The sequence below is a fragment of the Anolis sagrei genome, chromosome 3 (genome assembly GCF_037176765.1).
Source record: "Anolis sagrei isolate rAnoSag1 chromosome 3, rAnoSag1.mat, whole genome shotgun sequence".
Taxonomy (NCBI): domain Eukaryota; kingdom Metazoa; phylum Chordata; class Lepidosauria; order Squamata; family Dactyloidae; genus Anolis; species Anolis sagrei.
This window is the reverse complement of record NC_090023.1, coordinates 246,598,023-246,621,798: the sequence shown is the minus strand read 5'-3', so window position 1 is coordinate 246,621,798 and position 23,776 is coordinate 246,598,023. Positions and strand designations below refer to the sequence as shown.

Here is a 23,776-nt window from a genome sequence, read left to right as displayed (position 1 = left end):
TGTATCCCTGCCATCGTTTTTTTAACTTCACTAACAGATTGCAGAAAGCTTCGAGCCACAAAAGGCTAAAAATATTATGCAGAATGTTATGAAGAAATGCGTAGCAGATGTAACATATAAAAACTTGCCAGGTTAATTTATATGCATCTACTATAATTATGATTAATGGGTACTCCTCTCCTCCTTCCCCCTCCTGTTTCCCTGATGCTGCAGCTTGAAGTCGACTGGGATAAAATCAAAGCCAAAATAGAGTTGGAAATTGCAAAAGAGAGGGAACGGGCTGCAGCTACTCCAGCAGTCAGAACAAGCGTAACCATACAGCGCTAAGTGCCATGCTGATTATATTAACTAGTGGTTTTATCACTCTGCTACTTCAGCAAACTGGTAAGATTTAGCAAACTGGTATATCTGTCTGGGTATTGTAAGATGGACGATAACGCTTGACTCTGGACTCCAAAGTTTCTGTAGGGCTTGTTTATTATTGACAAAAAGGAACGTATATCTGTGTAATCCTGTTATGAACTACAACACTATTTTGATTATAGTGCTCATATGATCATATGAGAAGTTTAATGTTCTTAAACTTATCTGAAGCAGATATTACTAAGGCCAATTCCTCTGGAGAAGGTTGTCTTTCATGGAGGCACATGGAATCTAGCAACATAAATAAAGGGGCAATTATTTAGATTCCCAATAGACAAGTAAGCAATTTCTTTTAAAAGCAGACCACTGGTTTTAAAATTTATGTGTGTAATATAAGGAAGAGTTTCTTTGTATACAGTTATATGGATCTGAAATGCAAGCACAGTCTCAGAAGCAAGGTAGCATTTTACCATATGTACAAGCTGCAGTTGTGAAACTTCTTAATAAAAAAATATATTGTCAAAGAATTTAATAGAAATTCTTGTTCCTTTTAAAAATTCTTTTCAGAGTGGAGCTTTCACTTTAACAATAATAAACTTTGCCATTTTTTCAGCTGTTATGAAACAAAACGTTGATATTGGCAGCATACAAAATAGGTGAAGTAATGGGTAATTTTTGATTGTACTAACTGCTGTTGACACCGAAGTATGCTTGAACTGTGCTACAAGTGTTTACATATTCATATATCAACATAAGTTAACTAAACCAGAAATACTGCTTTTAAAAACTGTTTTTCTCAGAGAGCAACATTGAATCTATCTGTTGTATACTATCTAGTTTTAAATAAGTACCAGATTTCCTAAAAATGTGTGCTGTTTGGCAAAAATTCTTTCTAAAGAAGATTAGCATATCCAGCTACTTAAAAGTGTTTTCTTATGACTTCTGGTTTCCTTGGTGCAGCCTGATTGTGTGATCAAAGTATCCCTCGTAATTTATTTTGAGAATATAATATTAATAACCTGGTTGATGAATAAGCAAAAAACATATATGGTGATACCAGTAGTAAAATAGTGTTACCCAGTATACAATATGTATATTTTAATATAAATGAATCAGAAGATATTTTGTCTGGTATGTACATGATGCAAAATGTATGCCTTTGTTAATAAATATTTCAAATATTTTACTTTGTGTTTCAATTTTTTAAACAAATGAAGTCATTCTCCTTAAGAATATACAATTCCTTAATATATTACAAACTCACTGCAGGCTTTGTTCCTTTTGCCAAAAAAGCATCCTTACACAAGACAGATAGTGAGATCGTGTCTACATAAGATACCAACCTGCCATAATGGACCTCATTATGGATGAATTCTGAGACTCCATCTTGGTTCTCACAGCAGCCATGGGAAATTCAGAAATATTAGCCCATTTGATTCTATAGTTCTGCCTTCTGCTCCTGTTTATTTTTATGTAGGTCCTGAAATCAACTGAATAATGTAGTAGCCTTAGTTGTCCCCTATATTTCATAGTACAAATAGAATGTATAAACTTACTATAGATAGAAAGCTAGGGAGAAAATGTAAACAGTAGACTGCTGTTTCACTTATCAGTGTTGGGATTCAATTTTAAAACATGTTGGGAGGTTACATGTTAAACTCAGTACTAACAGGGGAGTCTAAATACAGAGTGTTCCAAAAAGATGGTCCCAATTTGAAATCACTATATCTCTGCGACATTGAACTGCTCATGAATGAAACTTTTCCCACTTGAAAGGAGTGGGGCATAATTATTGTACTTCTAGATGCCTCTCCCAGGGCACAAACAGCCTCTGTCCTCATTCATTTGCAAGATGGAATCCCGCAACATAAGAGTGCTTACTATGCATCTGCTGGTGGTCTTGGCTAACTGATTTGTCAACATCTGTGGAAATTGACTAGCCTTCCCATTCATGAGATAAACCCCTCATGCATTGGTACCGGACTTCTGAAGACATGTGTAGTGTTAGTAACTGCTGCATCTTGAAACATTGGGTTGCAGAAAATATTTGGGAAATTTACAAAAGAATGAGAGTGCTTTTTAGTCTGTAATATACTATTTTAGAACTGTTATTGAAATATAAAAGGCATAAAGCAAACATTAAAGAACCAGGTTATAATACAGGTTATAATACAGGTTGTTTGTCATAGGAGTTGTCTATCGAAAGCATGACGAAACATCCACATCTTTAATTCCTTACGGGATATGGCTAGGGAGGGTGCCAGTCTAATCTCCCTGGGGAGGGAATTCCAGAAACGGGGGGCCACCACCGCGAATGCCCTCCTTCTCGTCCCCACCAACCGTGCCTGAGATGGGGGTGGGAGCGAGAGAAGGGCATCCCCGGAAGATCTTAAAGACCGTGTGGGATCATAGGGGAGGAGGCAGTTCACTTTCAGAGGCTCAATTAACTAAGGAGTGCCTGCATTAGGCATTGATCAGTGTTCACACCTGAGGATGTCTCACTGGAATGTGCATTATACATTTGTATATGTACGGTTCACAGGACACTTCTTTCCATACTTTATAATTTTTAGTATGGCTGATATGGAACCATGCAATTTGGAGACTAATTGCATGGTTCCATTTTGGTTGTATTTTATGGTACATCAGCTACAACAATGGGAGTATCCAGAGCCATATACCTTTTGCAATTGAATGTATGTTTGGAGGAGCCATAGCTCAATAGTAAAAAAAAAAATGTGCTTTTCATATAATTTCTAGGTAAAAATTAAGATACAGAGATGTAGGGGAGAACATGAAACACTTCTTCCTGAGCCTCTGGATACCATTCTAAGTGGGCAGCCTCACTGCATCTGTATAGGTTTTTCCTCTTGCTAATTTTCTCCCCTTTGCTTTTGCTTTCTCCTTTTTCATTTTCTTTGCTTTCTTTCTCTTGGTCAGTGGACAATTTGGATTCTTGCAAATATCAGTTTCAGGGTCCTGTTTTTCTCTGTCTTCAAACTTAGATAAAACCTATCTCTGAAATCCTACAGAGAACATGAAAGATGGAGAAATATGTGTCTCCTCTTCCAGCATGGAAAGAAGAAAAATAGTTTCTTCTAAGAAACATATGAGTTTCTTATGTTCCTACTATTTCAACTGAAATCGAGACCTTACCTTCTCTTTTTCCTTCTACTACAAAGGGTTAAAGCTGTTCATGGAACAGTAGACACGTGGCTAGTTACTTGCCCATGAACAAGCTGTTGGAACCAAATGGTTTCTTCCTTATTCCCTACTTCTAAAGTACAGATCAAGTGTACTGATTCTTAAAGTTAAGCTTTATGTTGGTGTTAAACTTGCTGTTAACAACACTAAGGGAAAGCAATATTCACAAAAAAGAAGTACCAAGATAAAACAAGCCATCTCCTTGTTCCCTGTCTTTCCAGCTTAGTTTGACCTGTTGGTAAAATTACATCTCTAGTGGCATAATGAGAATTGCCACTGTAGCTACAGTGATTGTAAGGCTGATCAAATGATGCTTGAGTTTTTATTTTGCATTTTATTAAACCAGGTCAGTCATTGCAGAACTCAAAGTGAATTTGGATCTGAGTTACAGTACTTTAAAATGGTATTATTTTCCAGATACAGCTAAATAATATCTATTTGATACTTTTTCTTAAGTTCTGGACATGTAAAATACCTGTGCTCATTATGTTTTATACACTTTGGCTGCCTCTTAGAACTAGTATTCTCTTATCACTTCCTTTAATTAAAAAACACAGTTGAAATGCATAACTTTGTGTTGCAATTCTTGAATTCTTTTGAAAGTTTAAATTTAGTTTCTTTTTGGCTAATGTTAATGGGAATTATTTGTAATTGACAAGGAATACATTGGTTAAATATAAATGATAAAAACTGCAGTGCTTGCATTTTTTAAAAAAGACCTAAAGAAGCAAAATCTGAACCAAAAACGTATGTCCCACTGACAAGAGCCTCAGGAATATGCCAAGCCATTACACACCCCAGTAAGGTTTTTAAAGTACTAAAACACTCCAGGCCTGGTTTCAAATGGGAATTGTGCCAACTTAAAATGCTTTTTCAAAGCAGAAAGCAAATTTGAAAAGTAATAGGATCCTGGCATATTTGTTTTGGCCTCCCTCACAGAAATGTTAAATGATTCCCATAATATAATTTGCAGTACTGAAGTAATTTGGGCTTCGCCTCTCATTTATATTTAATAAATGTGCCATTTTTATCAAACTTGAAGATAAGCAGGAACAGTGGGCTATGCTTTCTCTCTCATATGAAAAATATACAAAGCTGATAAAGCACACTTGGATTCTCATTCTATGTTCAAAAGGTAAGAACACGAAGTAGCCTTTCTGGGTTAGGCCAAAGGCTCATTTATTTTGGGACTGTCTTTGACAATCACCATCCAGATACTCCTGGAAAGTTGATATACAGAACATGAAGGCAATACTTTCCTCTGTTTTTCATTCCTATTGCTTGGGAATGAAATTTACTGCCTCTTAAAAAGGGTCTCCTACCCACCAGCCATTCTTCAAAACTAGCACAACTGAAAACTACTAAAGATGAAAACTATGCACCATTGCTTGGAGGGTGGGATCATAAGGACTGTGGTCCAGTTTGTTTCCCGAGCTAATTTTTAGATTTAATCCATTTTAGTTGTCTATAGTAGTGTACACCACTCTCTCTTGTGCTATTAAACTCAGTAAAAATTACTTCTGAGTAAACATGCATAAAATCAATCAGTATGCAAGTCACATGTTGTATAAAACAGTAGAATAGAATGTGACCATTTTCAGATGTCTCAGAGCATCGCAAATATTGGTGCACTTTGGTCATAATATTTTTCTCGTGTGCTTTCTCTATCCCATTTTGTGGATCTTCTCCTGGTTGATCTAAGCCTGCAGAGGAGTTGTGCAAGCTGATCTCACTGTTGGCTGATCACTGAAGGTAAATTAGCCAGCAGTTAGCCAACACAAGAAACATTAGGAGTCTCTCTGCAGGTCAGTAAAAACCTACCTCTCAGAGCTTATGAGACGGCTGTGTTATTCTCCAGAGTTGGTTATAGCTCATTGATGTGTTTGGTTTCATTTGAAGACTGTAGATGATCACTGACAATCATACCGTGTCAATTTGTTTCTTCGCCTCCTTGATCGTGTACTATAGTTTCAGAAATGTTGATTGTAAATCTAAGAGTTTGAGGCCTTTTTTGTGTAGCTCTGAGCACATGCAATTGTATCGGAGGGCTTGGCTGTAAACAATTGATTTGGTTGTGTGTTCTGGATAGCAAGTGGAAGCATGTAAGGATGTGTAGTGATCAACAGTTCTTCAATAGAGTGTTGTGCTTAGGTGTTCATTGCACAGTTGCCCAATTGTATAAAGAAAGTGAATGTGTTGTGTTGATTGTCCTGGATTCCGTTCGATAGTTTTTGGAATCCTGGTGGTGCTTCTCAAGTTATTGCTTTCCATGTGGCCAAATTAATAAGCAATTCATGTGCTTAGGAAGCTTTGTTCCAGGTCAGCTATGAAGATGTTTGCATACTGTGGTGTCCATGGCAGTGCCGCTGACTTGGAGAGACATATTGCTTCCTAAAGTGAAGTAATTACAAGTATGAAGTGGCTGGGTTTGATGACTAGATCAGGATGGTACTCTTGATGACTTGAAATATATTTTAGCGTGTAATGTATTGTGGGATTCCATATCCATAGTGGCTAGTATAATGTTCTTTGGGAGATTCTGAATAGACTATTGTCCTTGGAAAATAAGTTGTGTCCCTTACTTAGCTTGGAGTGCTGATGACATATAGCCTGATAACTTAACCCATATACCCTGACATCCCAAGTGTCAGGATTCAAATGCTTCAGACGATGCCATGTTTTGGATCCTGGGGTTCGTCCACTTAAATATATTTCTGCACATCATAAGGGCACTATACACTAATTTGTGTAGTTCCTTCAGATATTCATTGGTGTGATCTTTGGAGGCTGAGATAATATGAATTACCCATGGTTACCCAGTGGGTTTCATGGCAGAGCAGGAATTCAACCCTTGGTTTCCAGAGTCATAGTCCAATGCCTAAAACACTATACTATGCAGTATACCCGAGCATTTATTATCACCCTGTACTTCACCCGAAGAAATGGGAGCAGTGCTTGTTTAGGTGTCCCATAATGGACCCTCACTTTTTGCCATTGTACTCAGAGAAGGTGATGGTCAAGTCAGTAGATAAGTCTAATTTTAACTGAAATGTCTATTCTGCCCTGCATTTCCCCCTCTAAGCTAAAGATCTCCAAATGTTGAAACCATTCTTCATGTTGCAACGTTCTGAATTATTGCAGACCCTTGATTATTTTGGATGCCCTTATTTGCTCATTTTCTAACCCAGCACTGTCTTTTGGAAGAATAGTCATCAAAACAGTGAACAGTATTCAATGCTGTGGTCATACATATCATTGAATAAAGGCAGTACGATAGTGATAGTTTTATTGCTTGATGCCATTTCCAAAGAGCTACATTTTGTTTCAACCATAATAATCAATTATCCTAAGAACAAAAAAGGAGAACAAGCTTAACAATGGTTGTGAATCTCCCTAAATTGGATAGTCCACATATCTGCTCTAGAGGTATTGGAAATTGTGAATATATCATTGATGAATTGGACCCTGAGAGGGACTGTTAAAAATGTGCTTTTATTCTTCAGTTTCAGCATAGATTGTGAGCTAAAATGGGTCATTTTTCTCTTATTGTCAATAGTTTGTCTGCAACTTTTCCAGCTATCACTGTCCTGGAATAACATCCAGCACTAGGGATTGAAAAGGCCTTCATTTTACTTATTTGAGCCAAAGTAAATAGTACAAAGAGAATGAGTTAAGATAAAGGGAAGAAGAGATGTGAAAAAGGATATGGAAAAAGAACTCAGTAGAAACATGCATATTGGCATTATACTATGATTTGTATGATGGAGATTTGGAGGTGGGGAATGAAGATTGTAAGAAGATGGTAATAAGAAGATTGAAGAGTGGAACAGGGGTGCATGGAATGTAAAATGAAGACATCACAGTGCTCTTGACATTGCAAATGGATCAGTGGACAGAGTAGGACCACATGTGTGCTATTGGATTACAAAAATACTAGACATGGAAGAAGAGTTGATTGTTATGTATAGGCTCAAAATAACCAACCATAGCTGTAACCCACCTCAAGCCATAAGGAGAGGCGGGTAAGAAATAAAATTGTTATTATTATTGTGTTGTCGTGACCAAAATCACTGGGTAGCTGTGAGTTTTCCGGGTTGTATGGTCATGTTCCAGAAGCATTCTCTCCTGACATTTTATCCACTTGGTACATGGCCATACAGCCCGGAAAACTCACAGCTATCCAATTATTATTATTATTATTATTATTATTATTATTATTATTATTATTATTATTATTGAACCGAAAACTGTATTCCATATACATACAGCACTATTGTCAGAGGAAAATACAACTTTAAGCCTCAAAGCTATTTTAACTTAGAATAGTTTCAAGCTATTCTGTGTGCGTTTTTTCTGCCAATATAATTTATTTCAAATCCTACAAGGTTCTTCCAAAAATGCTTTTAGCTAATAAGTAAATTAGCACAGAACAGTGGCACTCTCACAATACCATGAGGTATCCTCTCAAATCTATTGCTTATAATCACAAATCCAAGGTTATATTTGCAATCCAAACTTTAGTGAATGGAGTAGAATATTTTCTCCAAAATCCCCAGAACAAACCTTCACTTTGCCATTTATATTAGGGATGCCACTGTACTTATGATGCCATCATATATAATGGGATTTAAGCACCCACATGATTTGGTATTCACAGGAGGTTCTAGAAGCAAGTTCTGGTAGATACCTAGAGGCCATTCTACTTCTTGGCAGAATGTATATTTCAGATCCATGTTTTGTGTACTAGGTCTAATTTCTTTAAACAGTACAGTATGTATGTATGTATGTATGTATGTATGTATGTATGTATGTATTATATGCTGGTGACAATTTTGACACTGAATACTTACATCTGGCACTTATGGCTGCTTACTTTAAACTGAAATATGCTGAATTATGAATTATGCTGATGGCATTATCAACCGTTTATGCCATTCAAATAAGTTAATATTGTATTTATCTTTATACAGATATAATAGATCTTTTAAATACACAAACACAAGCCACAATTGCCCTCACCTCTTCAAATGGTAGTATCACCTTATATGGCCAAAAATGGGGAGTCTCGAGAAGAAGGCCTGAACTAAACACCTCATTTTTTAGAGAGCTGGACATTGCCAGGATTGGTTTTATTTTTTCATTTTCCTTTTATATAGTGCATCCATCCTGATTTGAAGCACTTGTAATTAGCATCTGATGTTATGTTAGCCACAGTAAAAACATCTGGGAATTAGTTAGATGTAGTCTTGGATAATAATTCATCCTAGACAAATGTCTGTCAATAACCTCCTGTCTGAATTCTGTGCCTTGTTTAAATATGGTGTGCACGCGAGGGACCATTAAGAAACCCAGCTATTCATTACCTTGCTGTTAAGTTCACTTCTGTGCATTTGCCCTCATAATAAAGACACTGTCTGAAGCAATTCTGCTGCAAGCATGACAAATGGTTGGGGAACAATGTGTGTTGTAGTCCAGCAAAATCTAAATGGCTATTTTCTTCATCCTTCACACACAAGAACATGCAAATCATACATACAGGCTGAAAACATATTGGAGTGTTGTTGTTGTTCATTCATTCAGTTTGTTCCTACTCTTTATAACCTCATGGACCAGCCCATACCAAAGCTCCCTGTCTGCCAGCACTACCACCAGCTCCTTCAAGGTCAAGCCAGTCACTTCAAGGATACCATCCATCTTGTCCTTGGTTGCCCCCTCTTCCTTTTTCCTTCCATTTTCCCCAGCATAGTCTTCTCCAAGCTTTCCTGTCTTCTCACTATGTGGCCAAAGTACTTCATCTTTGCCTCTAATATCCTTTCCTCCAGTTAGCATCCAGGCTTTATTTCCTGAAGTATGGACTGCTTTGATCTTCTTGCGGTCCAAGGCACTCTCAGAATTTTCTTCCAACACCACAGTCAAAATGTGGTTTCCCCACATGGTCAGACTGTGAATCACACATTTGGTATATTCCTGCGCTCACACAGGCAGCAACGGACACTCACGAGACTGTTTTACTTTGACCATTAGAGTAGCCCTGCCCCTTTCTCCCCATCCACATAAATAGCCCTGCCGCGGGACTACTGCCCAGTTCTTATAATCCGCCGCAAAAAGCAGCAACGGAAACAGAGACGTTATAACGATAAGACAAAGCAATGACTACTTCTTTCAAGAAGTGTGTATCATGCCCAAATAAAATACCAGATAGTGATATGTAGAGCTGCGACCTGGTCCACGTCATTGACCTTTGTGAACCATTACAAACTAGATGTGATGTCCAAGAAAGACGCAGCCTTCAGCCAGGCAGTTCTCTTTTCAGCTGTGGCAATACCTTTGCAGGCAAGGTCTGATGGGACCTGCAATCCAGCAACTTCTGAAGGGTTACACCCCAGACCTAAAACAGGAACTGCTATAACTGTTCTTGGACTAGAATTCTGCCATCCATACTTCATGTTGTAATTGACCAGATAAACATGCTTCCAATCTTGATAATGCAAGATTGTTGTATTTAATTTCTAAACCCTGGGAAAGACTATAAATAAAGGTAATTCAGGTTAATCCTCATGCGTATCATAACCATTTATTGCTTCAGGCCACCTGTTGCTGTCTTCCTACATACGGTACATTGTTTGAGTACCGTTTGCACTTTAACGTGATTCTGAGTTCACATTAGCCCATTCCAGATTACAGCACCTATAGTTTTGCCCAAAGTTCTCTCCGGGAATAGAAAACAGGATTTGAATCTCTACTTGGCCATGAAAACCCATGCCTGACCTTTGGCAGGTCACAGCTTCTCAGCCTTGCAGGACAAATCATCTCATGCCAAGAAAACGATGTAATACGTTTGCTTTAGGTCAAAATGTCTCAGAAATTACTTGAAGGCATATAACAACAAGCTTATTTCTACCTGGCTTCTGGTTTCTTTGGAGGCATTAAAAAAACCCTTTTCCTGGCTTCTGGTTTCATTGGAGGCATGACCCCAAATGCTAAAACCTTTCAGTGACATAGATCCAAAACAACTAGAAGACACATTATTTCTCTTTAGATTTGCTTTCTCATTAAACTCTACTGCAGAAGCTTTCCTCAGCAATCTCTTGGTTGCTGAGGCAGAGCTGTGACCTGTCTAATCTGGGGTTATCTACATCTAGGAAGGATTGCCTTGCCTTGCCTTGACTCTAATGGATTTTCTATCACCTTAAGTCTTGTGGTTTTTGGAGGGCAAAATGAAAGTGTATATTTTACTAACTCCTTGTTTTACATCTATTTAATCTGCACTAGTCCAGGCATTTAATCTACAGCTTTTGTGATTTTGTTATTGTGATTTTGATGGGTTTGAAATGCATCATAAAATAAGAAAGACAGAATATGAATAATATTTTTAAAAACAATTTTATTTTGGAAACCAAACACCACAACAGAGGCTTATTCAAGTTACTAGAATTGTATAACCTCTTGGGAAAGTGGTGGGATTGCGACACTATAGACACCAAACAGTGAGTGCAGTGTTTTATTGGGTTCTGTTTCTGCTCTGGAGAACTGTTTTCCCTCATTTCAGTTTCAGAAAAAACGAGATATCCTTTTGCCAAGCCGATCAGGGTAATAGAGTTATGGCCTGTGCTGGGTGGGGTTAGGCTCCCCTTGAAGGCACAGGTTCGCAACTTGGGAGGCCTCCTGGACTCTTCGCTGAGCCTGGAACCTCAGGTTGCGGCAGTGGCTATGGGGGGCCTTTCACACAATTAAAACTTGTGCACCAGTTACGCACATACCTTGGGAAGTCAGACTTGGCCACGGTGGTCCATGCTCTCATTACACCCAGGATAGACTACTGCAATGCACTGTACGTGAGGCTGCCTTTGAAGACTGTTCAGAAGCTTTAAATAGTCCAATGAGAGGCAGCCAGGTTAATAACTGGGGTGGCATATAGGAAGCACACAACTCCCATGTTACATCAGCTTATCTGGCTGCTGATTTGCTACCAGGCACAATTCAAAGTGCTGACTTTGGCCTATAAAGCTCTAAATGGCCCCGGTCCAGTTTAGCTGTATGAACGCATCTCCCTGTACGAACCACAACGAATACTAAGATCTTCTGGGGAGGCCCTGCTTTCTGTCTCACCACCGTCACAGGCGTGTATGGTGAGGACGAGAGAGAGAGAGCCATTTCAGTGATTACCCACCAGCTCTGGAACTCCCTTCCTGGCGAGATTAGATCAGCCCCCTCCCTTCTGTCCTTCAGAAAGATGGTAAAGACCTGGCTGTGGGACCAAACCTTTGGGGCAGTGCAATGATGTAATAATAGGGAATCTACTCCACTGACCGGAGCTAGCATGGTGTCTTGAGATGGTTTTAAACAGCTGATTTTAAAGTAGATATGACTGATTTTAATGTTGGTGTATGTTTATAGTTATTTTATGTCCCGGCATGGAATGTTTGTCGTTTGTATGTTGTGCTCTGCCCTGAGTCCCCTTCGGGGTGAGAAGAGCGGAATATAAATGTTTCAAATAAATAAATATCTTAGACCGTAAGGATATATTCATAGATATATCTGTTACTAAGATAATAAAGGTTAAGGGATTGCCTATAGATTTGCAGAGGAGCAAAAACAATGAGCAATCCTTGCACACATCTCTAACAATATATAGTTGGCCCTTCACATGTCCAGAAGTAACTATAGCAGGTTTGATTAATATGGTCTCTCCAGGTCTTCTATGGCAACTATATGTGATAGAATCTGACCAGAGTTGCGGTAGAAGATGTACAGATTTTTAGAGATACTCTCTTACGTAAGAAAAATAATAGTGGTCTTTTATTTACAGTTTTCCCACTTTTGTGGGAGCCCTATGTCTCCAATCCCAGTGAAGATGGTGAGCTGACTACACATATATGTTCCCATATATACACTGCATGGGCTTTCATTCTAAAGTGTTGTGAAAGAAAAGACTTCAGTTGTATTTTAGAATTATTCTACATTTATGCCAGGATGCAACTGTAGCAGTACACAGGAGCACCTTATGCACCCCTAATTAATAACATGCCCAGAATCCTTTGCAACCTTTTTAATGAATTGGCTATTTTTTAGCCCCAAATATGGTGATATTAAGGGCCACCAAGAACATGGAAAATCAGCATTGCTATGTATGGAACCCCCAGTGGCGCAGCAAGTTAAACCGCTGAGCTGCTGAACTTTCTGACTGAAAGTCAGTGGTTTGAATCCAGAGAACGGGGTGAGCTCCTGCTGTTAGCCCCACCTTCTGCCAATCTGGCAGTTCGAAAACATGCAAATTTGAGTAAATCAATAGGTACCACTTGTGTGGGAAGGTAACAGTGCTCCATGCAGTCATGCCATCCACATGACCTTGGAGGCATCTATGGACAATGCCGGCTCTTCAGTTTAGAATGGAGATGAACACCACTCCCCAGAGTTGGACACAACTAGACTTCATGTCAAGGGGAAACCTTTACCTTTTATGGACAGTCAGCCCACCATATTCACTGGGGTTAAGGGATTTCTGGGAGCTGTAATTCAAGGAATTAACTTTTCTAGGTTTTTGATAAAAGCGTGCAATGCTAGAATGGTGCACACTCCATATCCAGTGCAATGTTTTGAAGTGATTGAACCTATAAAAGCATCCCATTAGCTCTTGTGAGGAAGGGATGTTAAATAATTGAATGAAATAATAGTTGCAAGGGATGTAGAAGTAGTTACATCAGAATTGGGCTAAAGTATAAAATGTTTCAAGGTTCACTGGGACTTTGGAAGATGTTTTGTACTGGAGTATCACATTTGCACAAGCCAAAAAACTAGCCAATTTTCACCATGGTGGATCTGTTCTCAACAAGGTAGATGACAAAGTCTGTCTTCTCAATGTAATATACCTTGAACTACCATATTTTCTCTGGATCTGTTACTGTACATTTGGCAGTTCCTTTTTATTTTGTTGCTGATTTTGTGTGCCTTGAAGTTGTGTCCGACTTTAGCGACCCTAAGGTGACCCTATCACTGGATTTTTGTGGCAGGATTTGTTCGGGGTTTCTTATTGCCTTCCTCTGGAGCTTAGAGTGTGACTTGCTTGAGGCCTCCCAGTGGGTTTCCATGGTTGAGTAGGAATTCAAACCTGGTATAGAAAATCATAGTCTAATGTTCAAATCACTACATCATGCTGCTTCCCTTTTCTTTTTTAACATACTCCCTTTTAAAGTGCTCTCTATTCTACAAACTCTTTCCCCCTTTTAACTTAGTGTGCATTTTGGCCAAAGGCACAAAGAAGAAATAATGTATTACAGTGGTAAGAAAAAGGGTTGTTGTTAGTTTTTTGGGCTGTATTGCCATGTTCCAGCTGCATTCTCTTCTGACGTTTTGCCTGCATCTGTGGCTTGAGTCTTCAGAGGTTCTGTTGGCAATGTGGCAAGTGGAGTGTGTGTGTATGTATATGTGTGTGTGCATCTGTGAAAAACTCACAGCAACCCAGTGATTCCAGCCATGAAAGCCTTTATTGTTATAAAAAGGGTTATGACATTTGTGTTGTTGAAAGCTTTCATGGTCTGAATCACTGGGTTGTTGTGAGGTTTCCAGACTGTGTGGCCATGTTCCAGAAGCATTCTTTCTTGACATTCCGCCTGCATCTATGGTAGGCATCCTCAGAGGTTGTGAGGTCTGTTGGACACTATGTAAGTGAGGTTTATATATCTGTGGAATGTCCAGGGTGGGAGAAAGAACTCTTGTCTGAGGCAGATGTGACTATTGCAATTGGCCAGCTTGATTACCATTGAATAGCTTTTCAGCTTCAGGGTCTGGCTGCTTACTGCCTGAGGGAATCCTTGTTGGGAGGTGTTAGCTGGCCCTAATTGTTTCCTGTCTTGAATTCCTCTGTATTTTGAGTGATGTTCTTTATTTACTGTCCTGATTTTAGAGTTTTTCAATACTGGTAGCCAGACCCTGAACATCCCACAGATCTATAAACCCCAATTGCCTAATTTCCAACAGACCTCACAACCTCTGAGGATGCCTGCCATAGATGCAGGTGAAACATCAGGAAAGAATGCTTCTTGACCTCTGGCTCCATCATAGCTGTTGGACTTCTGTTAAAACTACATGGCTTTTTAAGGTAGCAATTAAGCACTGGATAAATAACAGTTTTATGCTGGACTGTTTTAGAAAAATGCAAACATGAGTGGGTAGCCTCATTTGTATACACATTTATAATTCTAGTTTCACAAATTGAGGGTACACTCCAGGGCTTGGATGAGCCCTCCCTATAGTGGCTATGTCCGAGATACTTGTTTTCCCAAAATACACTGCACTTAGTCCTGGTTTGGGTGGACTGTGGGATAAAGCAAACCAAACATGACTGCTGGTACATTCACTGTGAATGTTGCCAGTGAGGGTTCCAGTGATTGCCTTATCTTGTCATATGGTGAGTCTGCACCTAGTCAGTCACCTTGACTGTTATTGTAAACCACAGTGAGGTCCACTGGGCTTAGAAGCATATGTATCTACAGCCTTAGACTAAGGACAGCTTCAGTGAAGTCAACCAGAAGGAAACTCAACCAGTACCATACCCAGAATTCACTTCTTAAAAAGGAGCCAGTGACTTGCAGTTTCTCACGTTGCTCCTGACAGGAAGAAAAATATATATCTAGAATTGGAACTGGCCTGCAGAAATCTGCTGCAGCTTGCAGCCACTTGATTCCATGACCAAGGTCGAATATTTCAATCAGTGCCTCCAAATTATCCAAAATGGAAAGTTCCTCTCTGTGACATCATAGCACTTTGAGGCCCTCGGCTGCAAGCCAGCATGCGGAGAAATTTCCTGTGGCCACCAAAACCCCTTTTCACCCACGATCATTAGTACTTTTGTAGTTTTCACAGAGTGTTTCAACTTTCAAAGTACTTTGCAGACATTATTACAGCAATGCTTCTAAAGTAGCATTATGGCCATACCGCACTTTTGAGATTACATCTGAGATAGTATTGGCTCCATAAAGGCTTCCCGGGGGAACTGAAGAGTAGCCAGTGCCACTTTGGCACATTAGTTCCTCGCACAGCAGATCAACGGATAGATCATAAAAGCAAGTAAACTTCTGGGACCCTCACAACTCAGCCCTTCTCTCAATAAGCAAACAAATCAGAGGGGGATACAGATACGTTGGTGCTGGGGACAATTAGAAGCACATACCTTAAAGTGGAATGAGGGAAAAGGTTGGGCAGAGTTGCTTTTCTGTGCAAAATAAACCAAATGTGTTCTACTCAGTATCATTTTATTTAAAAAATAATATCAGAAAGTGCAATGTCCAAAGGCCAGACTGGATAATTTGAGTAACCAGACTCGACTGCAGTGTTAGTGATCAGCCCTGTTACATTGACAGTCCTCACCTCCCCAATTCACCCAGTTCCACACACTTTCTCCTTCCCCAGTGCTTGGAGTCCTTTCATGGAGATGGCATTGTACACACCTCCAGAGTTTGGTCCACAACATCAGAAAGGGACACGTCCACATTTCAATTCCAGCAATCTGAAATCTTTCTCGACGATTCTCCAAATACTCCCAAGGCTTTCGGGATGTCAACCCCCAGCGTGGACTCCTCTTGAACAAAAAAGACACAAGCCCAACTAAACTCAAGGCCTTGAGGTCCAGATTCCCTCCTTTCTCCCCGCCTTTCCCAGCCCCAACTCTCTTCCTTTGATTCTCTTGGGAAAGTCTTTCTGGGGGAGTTTTTAAACTTTGAAGCGTCATCTTTCAAAGTCAGAAAGAACAGAAACCAACTTGACAACTGCTGTCACTTTTTAAAAATTGTCTCAATCCTTTCCAGTAATTTGATCTGCTGCGTGACTCCGCTTGAAGGGAATCAGGTAAAGCTTTCCCCTGACATTAAGTCTAAGTTGTGTCCAACTCGGGGAGGTGGTGCTCATCTCCATTTCTAAGCCGATGAGCCGGCGTTGTCTGTAGATGCCTCCAAGGTCATGTGGCCAGCATGACCACATGGAGCAGCATTACTTTCCTGGCAGAGCGGTACCTATTGATCTACTCACATTTGCATGTTAGGTTGGCAGAAGTTAGGGCTCAACAGCGGGAGCTCACCCAGTTCCCCGGATTCGAACCGCCAACCTTTTGATTAGCAAGCTCAGCAGTTCAGTGGTTTAAACTCTTGGAGAATACCCCTCTGGGAAATGAGGGGGGGGGGGAAGGTTTCAAAGGCCTCGCTGGGGGGTCCAGATGGGTTTCCAAGGGAGGCCTTCCAACCAGGCACTTGGAGGCGAGCAGGGAGGCTGTGGAGACTGAGACAGAGGGGAGGGGGCTTCCTCTCGGCGATTCTGGTGCAAATCCATGGGTCGCGTGTTCCTGTCCCGCGTGGAGCGGCAGCCCAGTAGAACGCCCCTTCCTCAAAGGGAGAGAGAAGCCCAGGGGAGGGGTCTTCAGCTGCCCCCTCCTCCTCCTCCTCCTCCAGTCTCGTCCAGGCTTCTCCTGGTGGCCAAACTGGTGACGGGCAAGACGGTGGCGTTGCGCATGGACTCCTCGTAGGAGGGCAGGTGCTTGACCTCCTCGTAGGAAGGCAGGTGGAAGAAGGAGGCGGGGGCGGGCAGGGGCAGCAGGGGCAGCGGGCGGTTGTGGCTGTGGCTGTCCAGCAGCGAGTCCTGCGAGGAGGCGGCCGTCCCGGCGAAGGAGGGGAAGGAGGAGGAGGAGGCGCCCCCGGCCCGGCAGCCCCGCGCTTCCTCCTCTTCCTCCTCCTCGTCTTCTTCCTCCCCTTCTTCCTCGTCTTCGTCCTCGTCTTCCTCGCTGCTCCTCCGCCTGCCCGCCCTCCTCCTCCTCCTCGCCGCCCTCGCCCTCCTCCTCCTCTCCCGGCGGCGCCGCCTGGGGCTGGGGCAGATGAGGCGCTGGAGGAAGTAGCCGATGGCGAAGAGGACCAGGAGGATGAGCAGCCCGGAGAGCTTGCGCACCAGCCAGCCCACGTTGTCCAGGAAGGTGTGGAAGGGCAGGCGGCAGCAGCGCGCCTCCGGGTGGGTCAGGTTGCCCCCGCGGCAGCAGCCCTCGCCCGGGCCCGCGCAGCCCAGCGCCTCGCACGCCCCCGCCGCCACCGTCGCCACCCCCGCCCCCTCGCCGCCCTCGCACAGCCAAGCCCAGCCCCACAGCAGCAGCCCGGGGGCGCGCCACATGGCCTCGCAGGCACAGCGAGAGAGGGAGAGAGAGAGGGAAGGAGAGCCTCCCGCAGCCCTCCTCCTCCTCCTCCAGCCAAGTCCTCTCAGGCTTGGCTCCGGCTCCTCTGGACCTGGCCAGGGTGGCACGCCTGAGCCCCGGAAGGCCGCCTCGGAAGGAGGGAGGGAAAGAAGGAAGGAAGGACACTCAGGCGCGCACACGAGGCCTGGGGAGCGGGTGGGGAAGGAGCGCGGGAACGCCGGGCGCCCCCTTCCAGCCACATGGGAGCCACGAAGAGCAAGGAGTTGGGAAGACCCCTGGGAAGAGTCTCTCACACACATACACGCGTGTCCATGAGGCGAGTTGGAAGAGAGCAAGGAGTTGGGAGGCCCCCTGAGAAGTGTCTCTCACACACATACATACACACAGGAGTCCATGAGGCAAGTTGGGAGAGCAAGGAGATGGGAAGCTCCTTGGGAAGAGTCTCTCTCTCTCTCTCTCTCTCTCACACACACACACATGCGTGTCCATGAGGCGAGTTGGGAGGACCCCTGGGAAGAGACATTCTCTCACACACACATGCACACGCGTGCCCATGGGGCGAGTTGGGAGAGTTAGGAAGCCCCCTGGAAGAGTATATATCTCACACACACACACGCGCGCCCATAAGGCGAGTTAGAAGAGAGCAAGGATTTGGGAAGACCCCTGGGAAGAGACTTTCTCACACACACACATTCACGCACACCCATGAGGCAAGTTGGGAGAGCAAGGAGTTGGGAAGCCCCCCTGGGAAGAGTCTCTTTCTCTCTCTCTCTCACACACACACACACATACACGCGTGTCCATGAGGCGAGTTGGGAGAGAGCAAGGATTTGGGAAGACCCCTGGGAAGAGTCTCTCTCACACACATACACGCGTGTCCATGAGGCGAGTTGGGAGTGCAAGGAGTTGGGAAGCCCCCCTGGGAAGAGACTTTCTCACACACACACATTCACGCACACCCATGAGGCAAGTTGGGAGAGCAAGGAGTTGGGAAGCCCCCCTGGGAAGAGTCTCTTTCTCTCTCTCTCTCTCACACACACACACATACACGCGTGTCCATGAGGCGAGTTGGGAGAGAGCAAGGAGTTGGGAAGCCCACCTGGGAAGAGTCTCTCCCTCACACACACATACACGCGTGTCCATGAGGCGAGTTGGGAGAGAGCAAGGAGTTGGGAAGCCCCCCTGGGAAGAGACTTTCTCACACACACACATTCACGCACACCCATGAGGCAAGTTGGGAGAGCAAGGAGTTGGGAAGCCCCCCGGGAAGAGTCTCTTTCTCTCTCACACACACACACACATACACGCGTGTCCATTAGGCGAGTTGGGAGAGAGCAAGGAGTTGGGAAGCCCTCTGGGAAGAGTCTCTCTCTCACACACACATACGCGCGTGTCCATGAGGCGAGTTGGGAGAGAGCAAGGAGTTGGGAAGCCCACCTGGGAAGAGTCTCTCTCTCACACACACACGCACGCACACCCATGAGGCGAGTTGGGAGAACAAGGAGTTGGGAAGCCCCCCTGGGAAGAGACTCTCTCTCACACACATACACACGCACATCCATGAGGCGAGTTGGGAGAGCGAGGAGATGAGAAGCCTCCTGAGAAGACTCTCGCTCTCTCACACACATACACACACGCGCTCGCCCATGAGGCGATTTGGGGAGCCCCCTCGGAAGAGTCTCTCACTCATACGCACACAGGCGCGTCCATAAGGCGAGTTAGGCGAGCAAGGAGATGGGGAAAAGTCTCTCATACACACACACGCGCGCCCATGGAGCGAGCTGGAAGAGCAAGGAGATGAGAAGCCCCTGGGAAGAGTGTCTCTCACACACATACACGCGCGCTCCTGAGAGCAAGGAGTTGGGAAGTCTCTCTCACACACATACACACGCGCGTCCATGAGGTGAGTTGGGAGATAGCAAGGAGATGGGAAGCCCCTTGGGAAGAATTTCTCGCTCACATACACACACGCGCACGCGCGCCAATGAGGCCAGTTAGGAGAGAGCGGGCACTAGGCAAAGAGTTTGACACTTCCACTCCCACGTGTTAAATTAAGCGAGTTGGGGAGTAGGCGGGCTATGAAGTCCCCCCCCCCCCCCCGGACCCGGCAACTTTGTGGAAAGTGAAAAAAAGCAGGCATGAGTTGGCAAGAGTGGTGCGCGGCCGGGTTTCAAAAGAGTTGTCGAGAAATATTCTCGAAGGCTTTCATTTCTGGAATCACTAGGTTGCTGAGTTTTCCGGGCTGTCCGGCCATGTTCCAGAAGCATTCTCTCCTGACGTTTCACCCGTATCTATGGCAGGCATTGTATTGTCGAAGGCTTTCATGGCTGGAATCACTAAGTTCTTGTGAGTTTTTTCGGCCTATATGGCCATGTTCTAGAGAAAACGTCAAGAGAAATGCCTCTAGAACATAGCCATATAGCCCGAAAAAACCCACAAGAACTTTATGGCAGGCATCCTTAGAGGTAGGAGCCCTCGGTGGCGCAGTGGGTTAAACCTTTGTGCCGGCAAGACTGAAGACTTGACAGGTCGCAGGTTCGAATCCGGGGAGAGCGTGGATGAGCATTATTCCACAGATATCTCAACCCCACTTGCCTAGTTTCCAACAGACCTCACAACCTCTGAGTATGCCTGCCACAGATGTGGGCGAAACGTCAGGAGAGAATGCTTCTGGAACATGGCCAGACAGCCTGGAAAACTTACAGCAACCCAGGGTTTCAAAGAGTTGCTGAGCTGAGAAGCTGCCCGGTGGAGGAGACGGGTTGGAGGGCGGAGCCAAGGGACGGGAGGCGGGGGGGGCGCCATTTGTTCCCCCGCCCACCAAAGGCAGTCTGCGAGGGGTCTGTCTGCTCCTTCCCTTTGGAGCGGGTTAGTTCTGCGGGTTAGGACGTGGCCACCAGAGGCGGCCCCAGGTAATTTTCAACCGTAAGCAAACATTATTTTGGTGCCCCCCCCCCCCCCCACCAATCACTGATATATATTTTCTGTTCGTCGTGGGAGTTCTGTGTGCCATATTTGGTTCAATTCCATCATTGGTGGAGTTCAGAATGCTCTTTGATTGTAGGTGAAAACAGTATATGATACTGGACAAAACTGTGCCAAAAGTAAACCCAGCAGAGTGATTTTGACAGAGTTAAAAGTGAACTTAGCCCTGTAGGTCTGGTATAAATTTCAAAACCAGATAGTAATTTTGGCACCCCTTCTAATCTATCAAAGGGGAAACTTTGAAGCTCTTATACAATAAGTCTCTAAAGTCTTAAAATGATGTCTGCATATATGGGTAGCTGTCATCTGCATAACAAAATGCATCAACACATTAATCTAAACTGATATATTCAACCAAGGAAAGCAAAATTGGCACAGGAATGTGAATTAGATACAGTCCTGGAAGATCTTCAGGTTTTGTGCATAGTCTTTCTTACTCAGAGCAAGAAGTCAAGCACTCTCATAGGTCTGGGAAAAGATAAACTCCATCAAGGATAGCAAAAACCACGAAAACTTAATTATCAGTAACATCATAGAATCAAAGAGTTGGAAGAGACCTCATGGGCCATCTAGTCCAACCCACTGCCAAGAAGCAGGGATATTGCATTTAAATCACCCCTGACAGATGGCCATCCAGCCTCAGTTTAAAAGCTTCCACAGAAGGAGCCTCCACCACACTCCAGGGCAGAGAGTTCCACTGCTGAACAGCTCTCACAGTCAGGAAGTTCTTCCTTGTGTTCAGATGGAATCTCCTTTCTTGTAGTTTGAAGCCATTGTTCCGCGTCCTAGTCTCCAAGGAAGCAGAAAACAAGCTTGCTCCCTCATCCCTATGACTTCCTCTCACATATTTATACATGGCTATCATGTCTCCTCTCAGCCTTCTCTTCTTCAGGCTAAACATGCCCAGCTCCTTAAGCCGCTCCTCATAGGGCTTGTTCTCCATCTGCAGACCTAAGGTTGCTGGCGGACTGTGAGAGCACTATCTGAGCAGGTTTAGGTTTTGATCTGGTGCCTCTCTCCTTTTATAATTTAATCTTGAATTGCCATGTGTTTTAATGATGTCGTTTTATCGATAATTAGTGATGTTATGTTTCATTCTCTTTGCCAACTTGACCACAACCCAAAACTGCATTTGGCATGGCCAAGATGATGGAAATAATTGGGCATCAGCAGATTTAACTCTGTGCTGGAGATGGTGACCTCTGAGTGTAAAAAAAAAAAGCAAAATGCAAATACATTATTTATTTATCCTGTTAGCAACTTGGTTATAATCCAAAAAAAGATTTGCTGCAACTGAATCTCTTTTAAGTCATCTTCCTTTTGCTTTCATAATGTGATCCTGAGCATGTTTACCCAGAAGAAAATTTCACAAGTTGCAATGGGACTGGATTCCTAGAAATTAAATGTTCAGTCAAGACTTATCTCAAATTTTTCCTTAGGATTTGTTTGTTTGTTTATTTGTTTATTTCAAACATTTACACCCCATCGTTCTCAACCGCCAAAGGGGGACTCAGGGCAGCTTACATCTGGCACAATTTTATTTATTTATTTATTTATTATTTGTTTATTTACAGCTTTTATATTCCGCCCTTCTCACCCCGCAGGGGACTCAGGGCGGATTACAGTGTACACATATATGGCAAACATTCAATGCCATTTTTTTTTGTAATTTTTATTAGTTCTTTTTGAAATATACAGTGAAAGAAGGGGAACAAAATTCCAGATAGAAAGGGTGGGAAAAAATTGAGCCGGTTTGTGTGGTGGGGGAAGAGAGGGGTGGGACGGGGGGGGGGGCAGTGTGGGGTTGAGGACGGGATCGGGTAGGGTCAAGGGGGGATAGGAGGGAGGAGAGCGAAGGGTAGCTGACTCCCGTTCGGTCCGCAGGAAAGTAGTCCATAGTTTAATAATTCTTCCTGTGATTATGTTGATCTGAATTCGATCTTGTATGTAGCATCCTAAATATCCAGCTTCATTTGTTTTCCTATGTATTCTCCAAAGAATTTCCAATTGGTTTGTTTTTCTTTGTTCTTTTCTTCTAGTATTTGCGAGAGCTTATCCGCCAATTTTGACATACGAACATATACAGACATAGACAGAGGCTATTTAACTTTTTCTGGCCACCAGAGGAGCTGTCACTTTCATCGTCCATCTGCGACGCTGATGAAGCACTTCCGCATTCCCTTCCTTGCTGGAATGCTTTGCTGGAGTCTTCTTTATGGCCTCATAAATCAGTTAATTTAGCCTCCCCACACTTTAAGGTGGTACCTTATTTTCCTACTTGACAGATGCAACTGTCTTTAGGGTTGCAAAGGTCGACAACAGGCTACACACAATTGGTTGGAAACCCACTCCAACCCGGGCTGGCTTCGAACTCATTACCTTTTTGGTCAGAGTGATCTTAATGCAGCTGACACTCAGCCTGCTGCGCCACAATCCCGGTGCAATTCAATGCCCACACATACAAACAGCAAAAAACATGACATTACATAATAGGTAAAAACATTACGTTAAAAAAAGAAAACAATTTAAAACAATATTATTAACCAAATAGCCAAATCCGATTCAGCAACCAACAACCCAGTCCAAGGCCTGTCCATAGACAGTTCTCAAAACATTGTGATTGCGGTCAGCCTGGTCTCCAAACCATGTTTTGAGCTTTTTCCTAAAGGAGGGATGCAGTTGACCTAATTTCGCTGGGGAGCATGTCCTACAGCCGGGGGGCCACCACCAAGAAGGCCCTGTCTCTTGTTCCCACCAAGTGCGTTTGCAAAGAAGGCAGGACCGAGAGCAAGGCCTCCGCGGATGATCTTAGACTCCGAGGTAGGAAATAGAGAGAGAGATTTTCGGACAGGTGAGCTGGCCTGGAACCATATCAGGCTTTATAGGCCAAGACCTATCAACTTATGGTGACCCCCATGACTCTCATAGGCAAGGAATTCTCAGAAGTGGTTTTGTGAGTTCCTTCATCTGAAATAAAGCCTACAGAACCAAGTGTTCATTAGCAGTCTCCTATCTAAATGCTAACCGGAGCTGACCCTACTTAGTCTGCAATCTCCC

General features: G+C 43.3%; 2 protein-coding genes across 6 annotated transcripts in view; one reads left to right on the top strand and one right to left on the bottom strand.

Annotated features, from left to right (window-relative positions):
- The window catches only part of IFT80 (intraflagellar transport 80), an 85,023-nt gene extending 83,474 nt beyond the window's left edge, over window positions 1-1,549 (top strand). For all 5 annotated transcript variants that reach the window (XM_067466025.1, XM_067466023.1, XM_067466026.1 and 2 more), the window contains one exon: window positions 214-1,549. In XM_067466025.1, coding sequence (XP_067322126.1) covers window positions 214-327 — 114 coding nt within the window. In that variant the 3' untranslated portion in view covers window positions 328-1,549. The remainder of the gene's footprint in view (window positions 1-213) is intronic.
- Window positions 1,550-15,801: 14,252 nt separating this feature from the next.
- C3H3orf80 (chromosome 3 C3orf80 homolog) lies at window positions 15,802-17,942 on the bottom strand. The gene has a single exon (XM_060766743.2). The coding sequence runs from the start codon at window positions 17,710-17,712 to the stop codon at window positions 16,975-16,977; it is 738 nt and encodes a 245-aa protein (XP_060622726.2). The 5' UTR covers window positions 17,713-17,942; the 3' UTR covers window positions 15,802-16,974.
- Between the last annotated feature and the right edge of the window lie 5,834 nt (window positions 17,943-23,776).

Coding starts and splice junctions, on each gene's coding strand:
- C3H3orf80 (XM_060766743.2), bottom strand. CDS start 17,712: ATGTGGCGCGCCCCCGGGCTGCTGCTGTGGGGCTGGGCTTGGCTGTGC.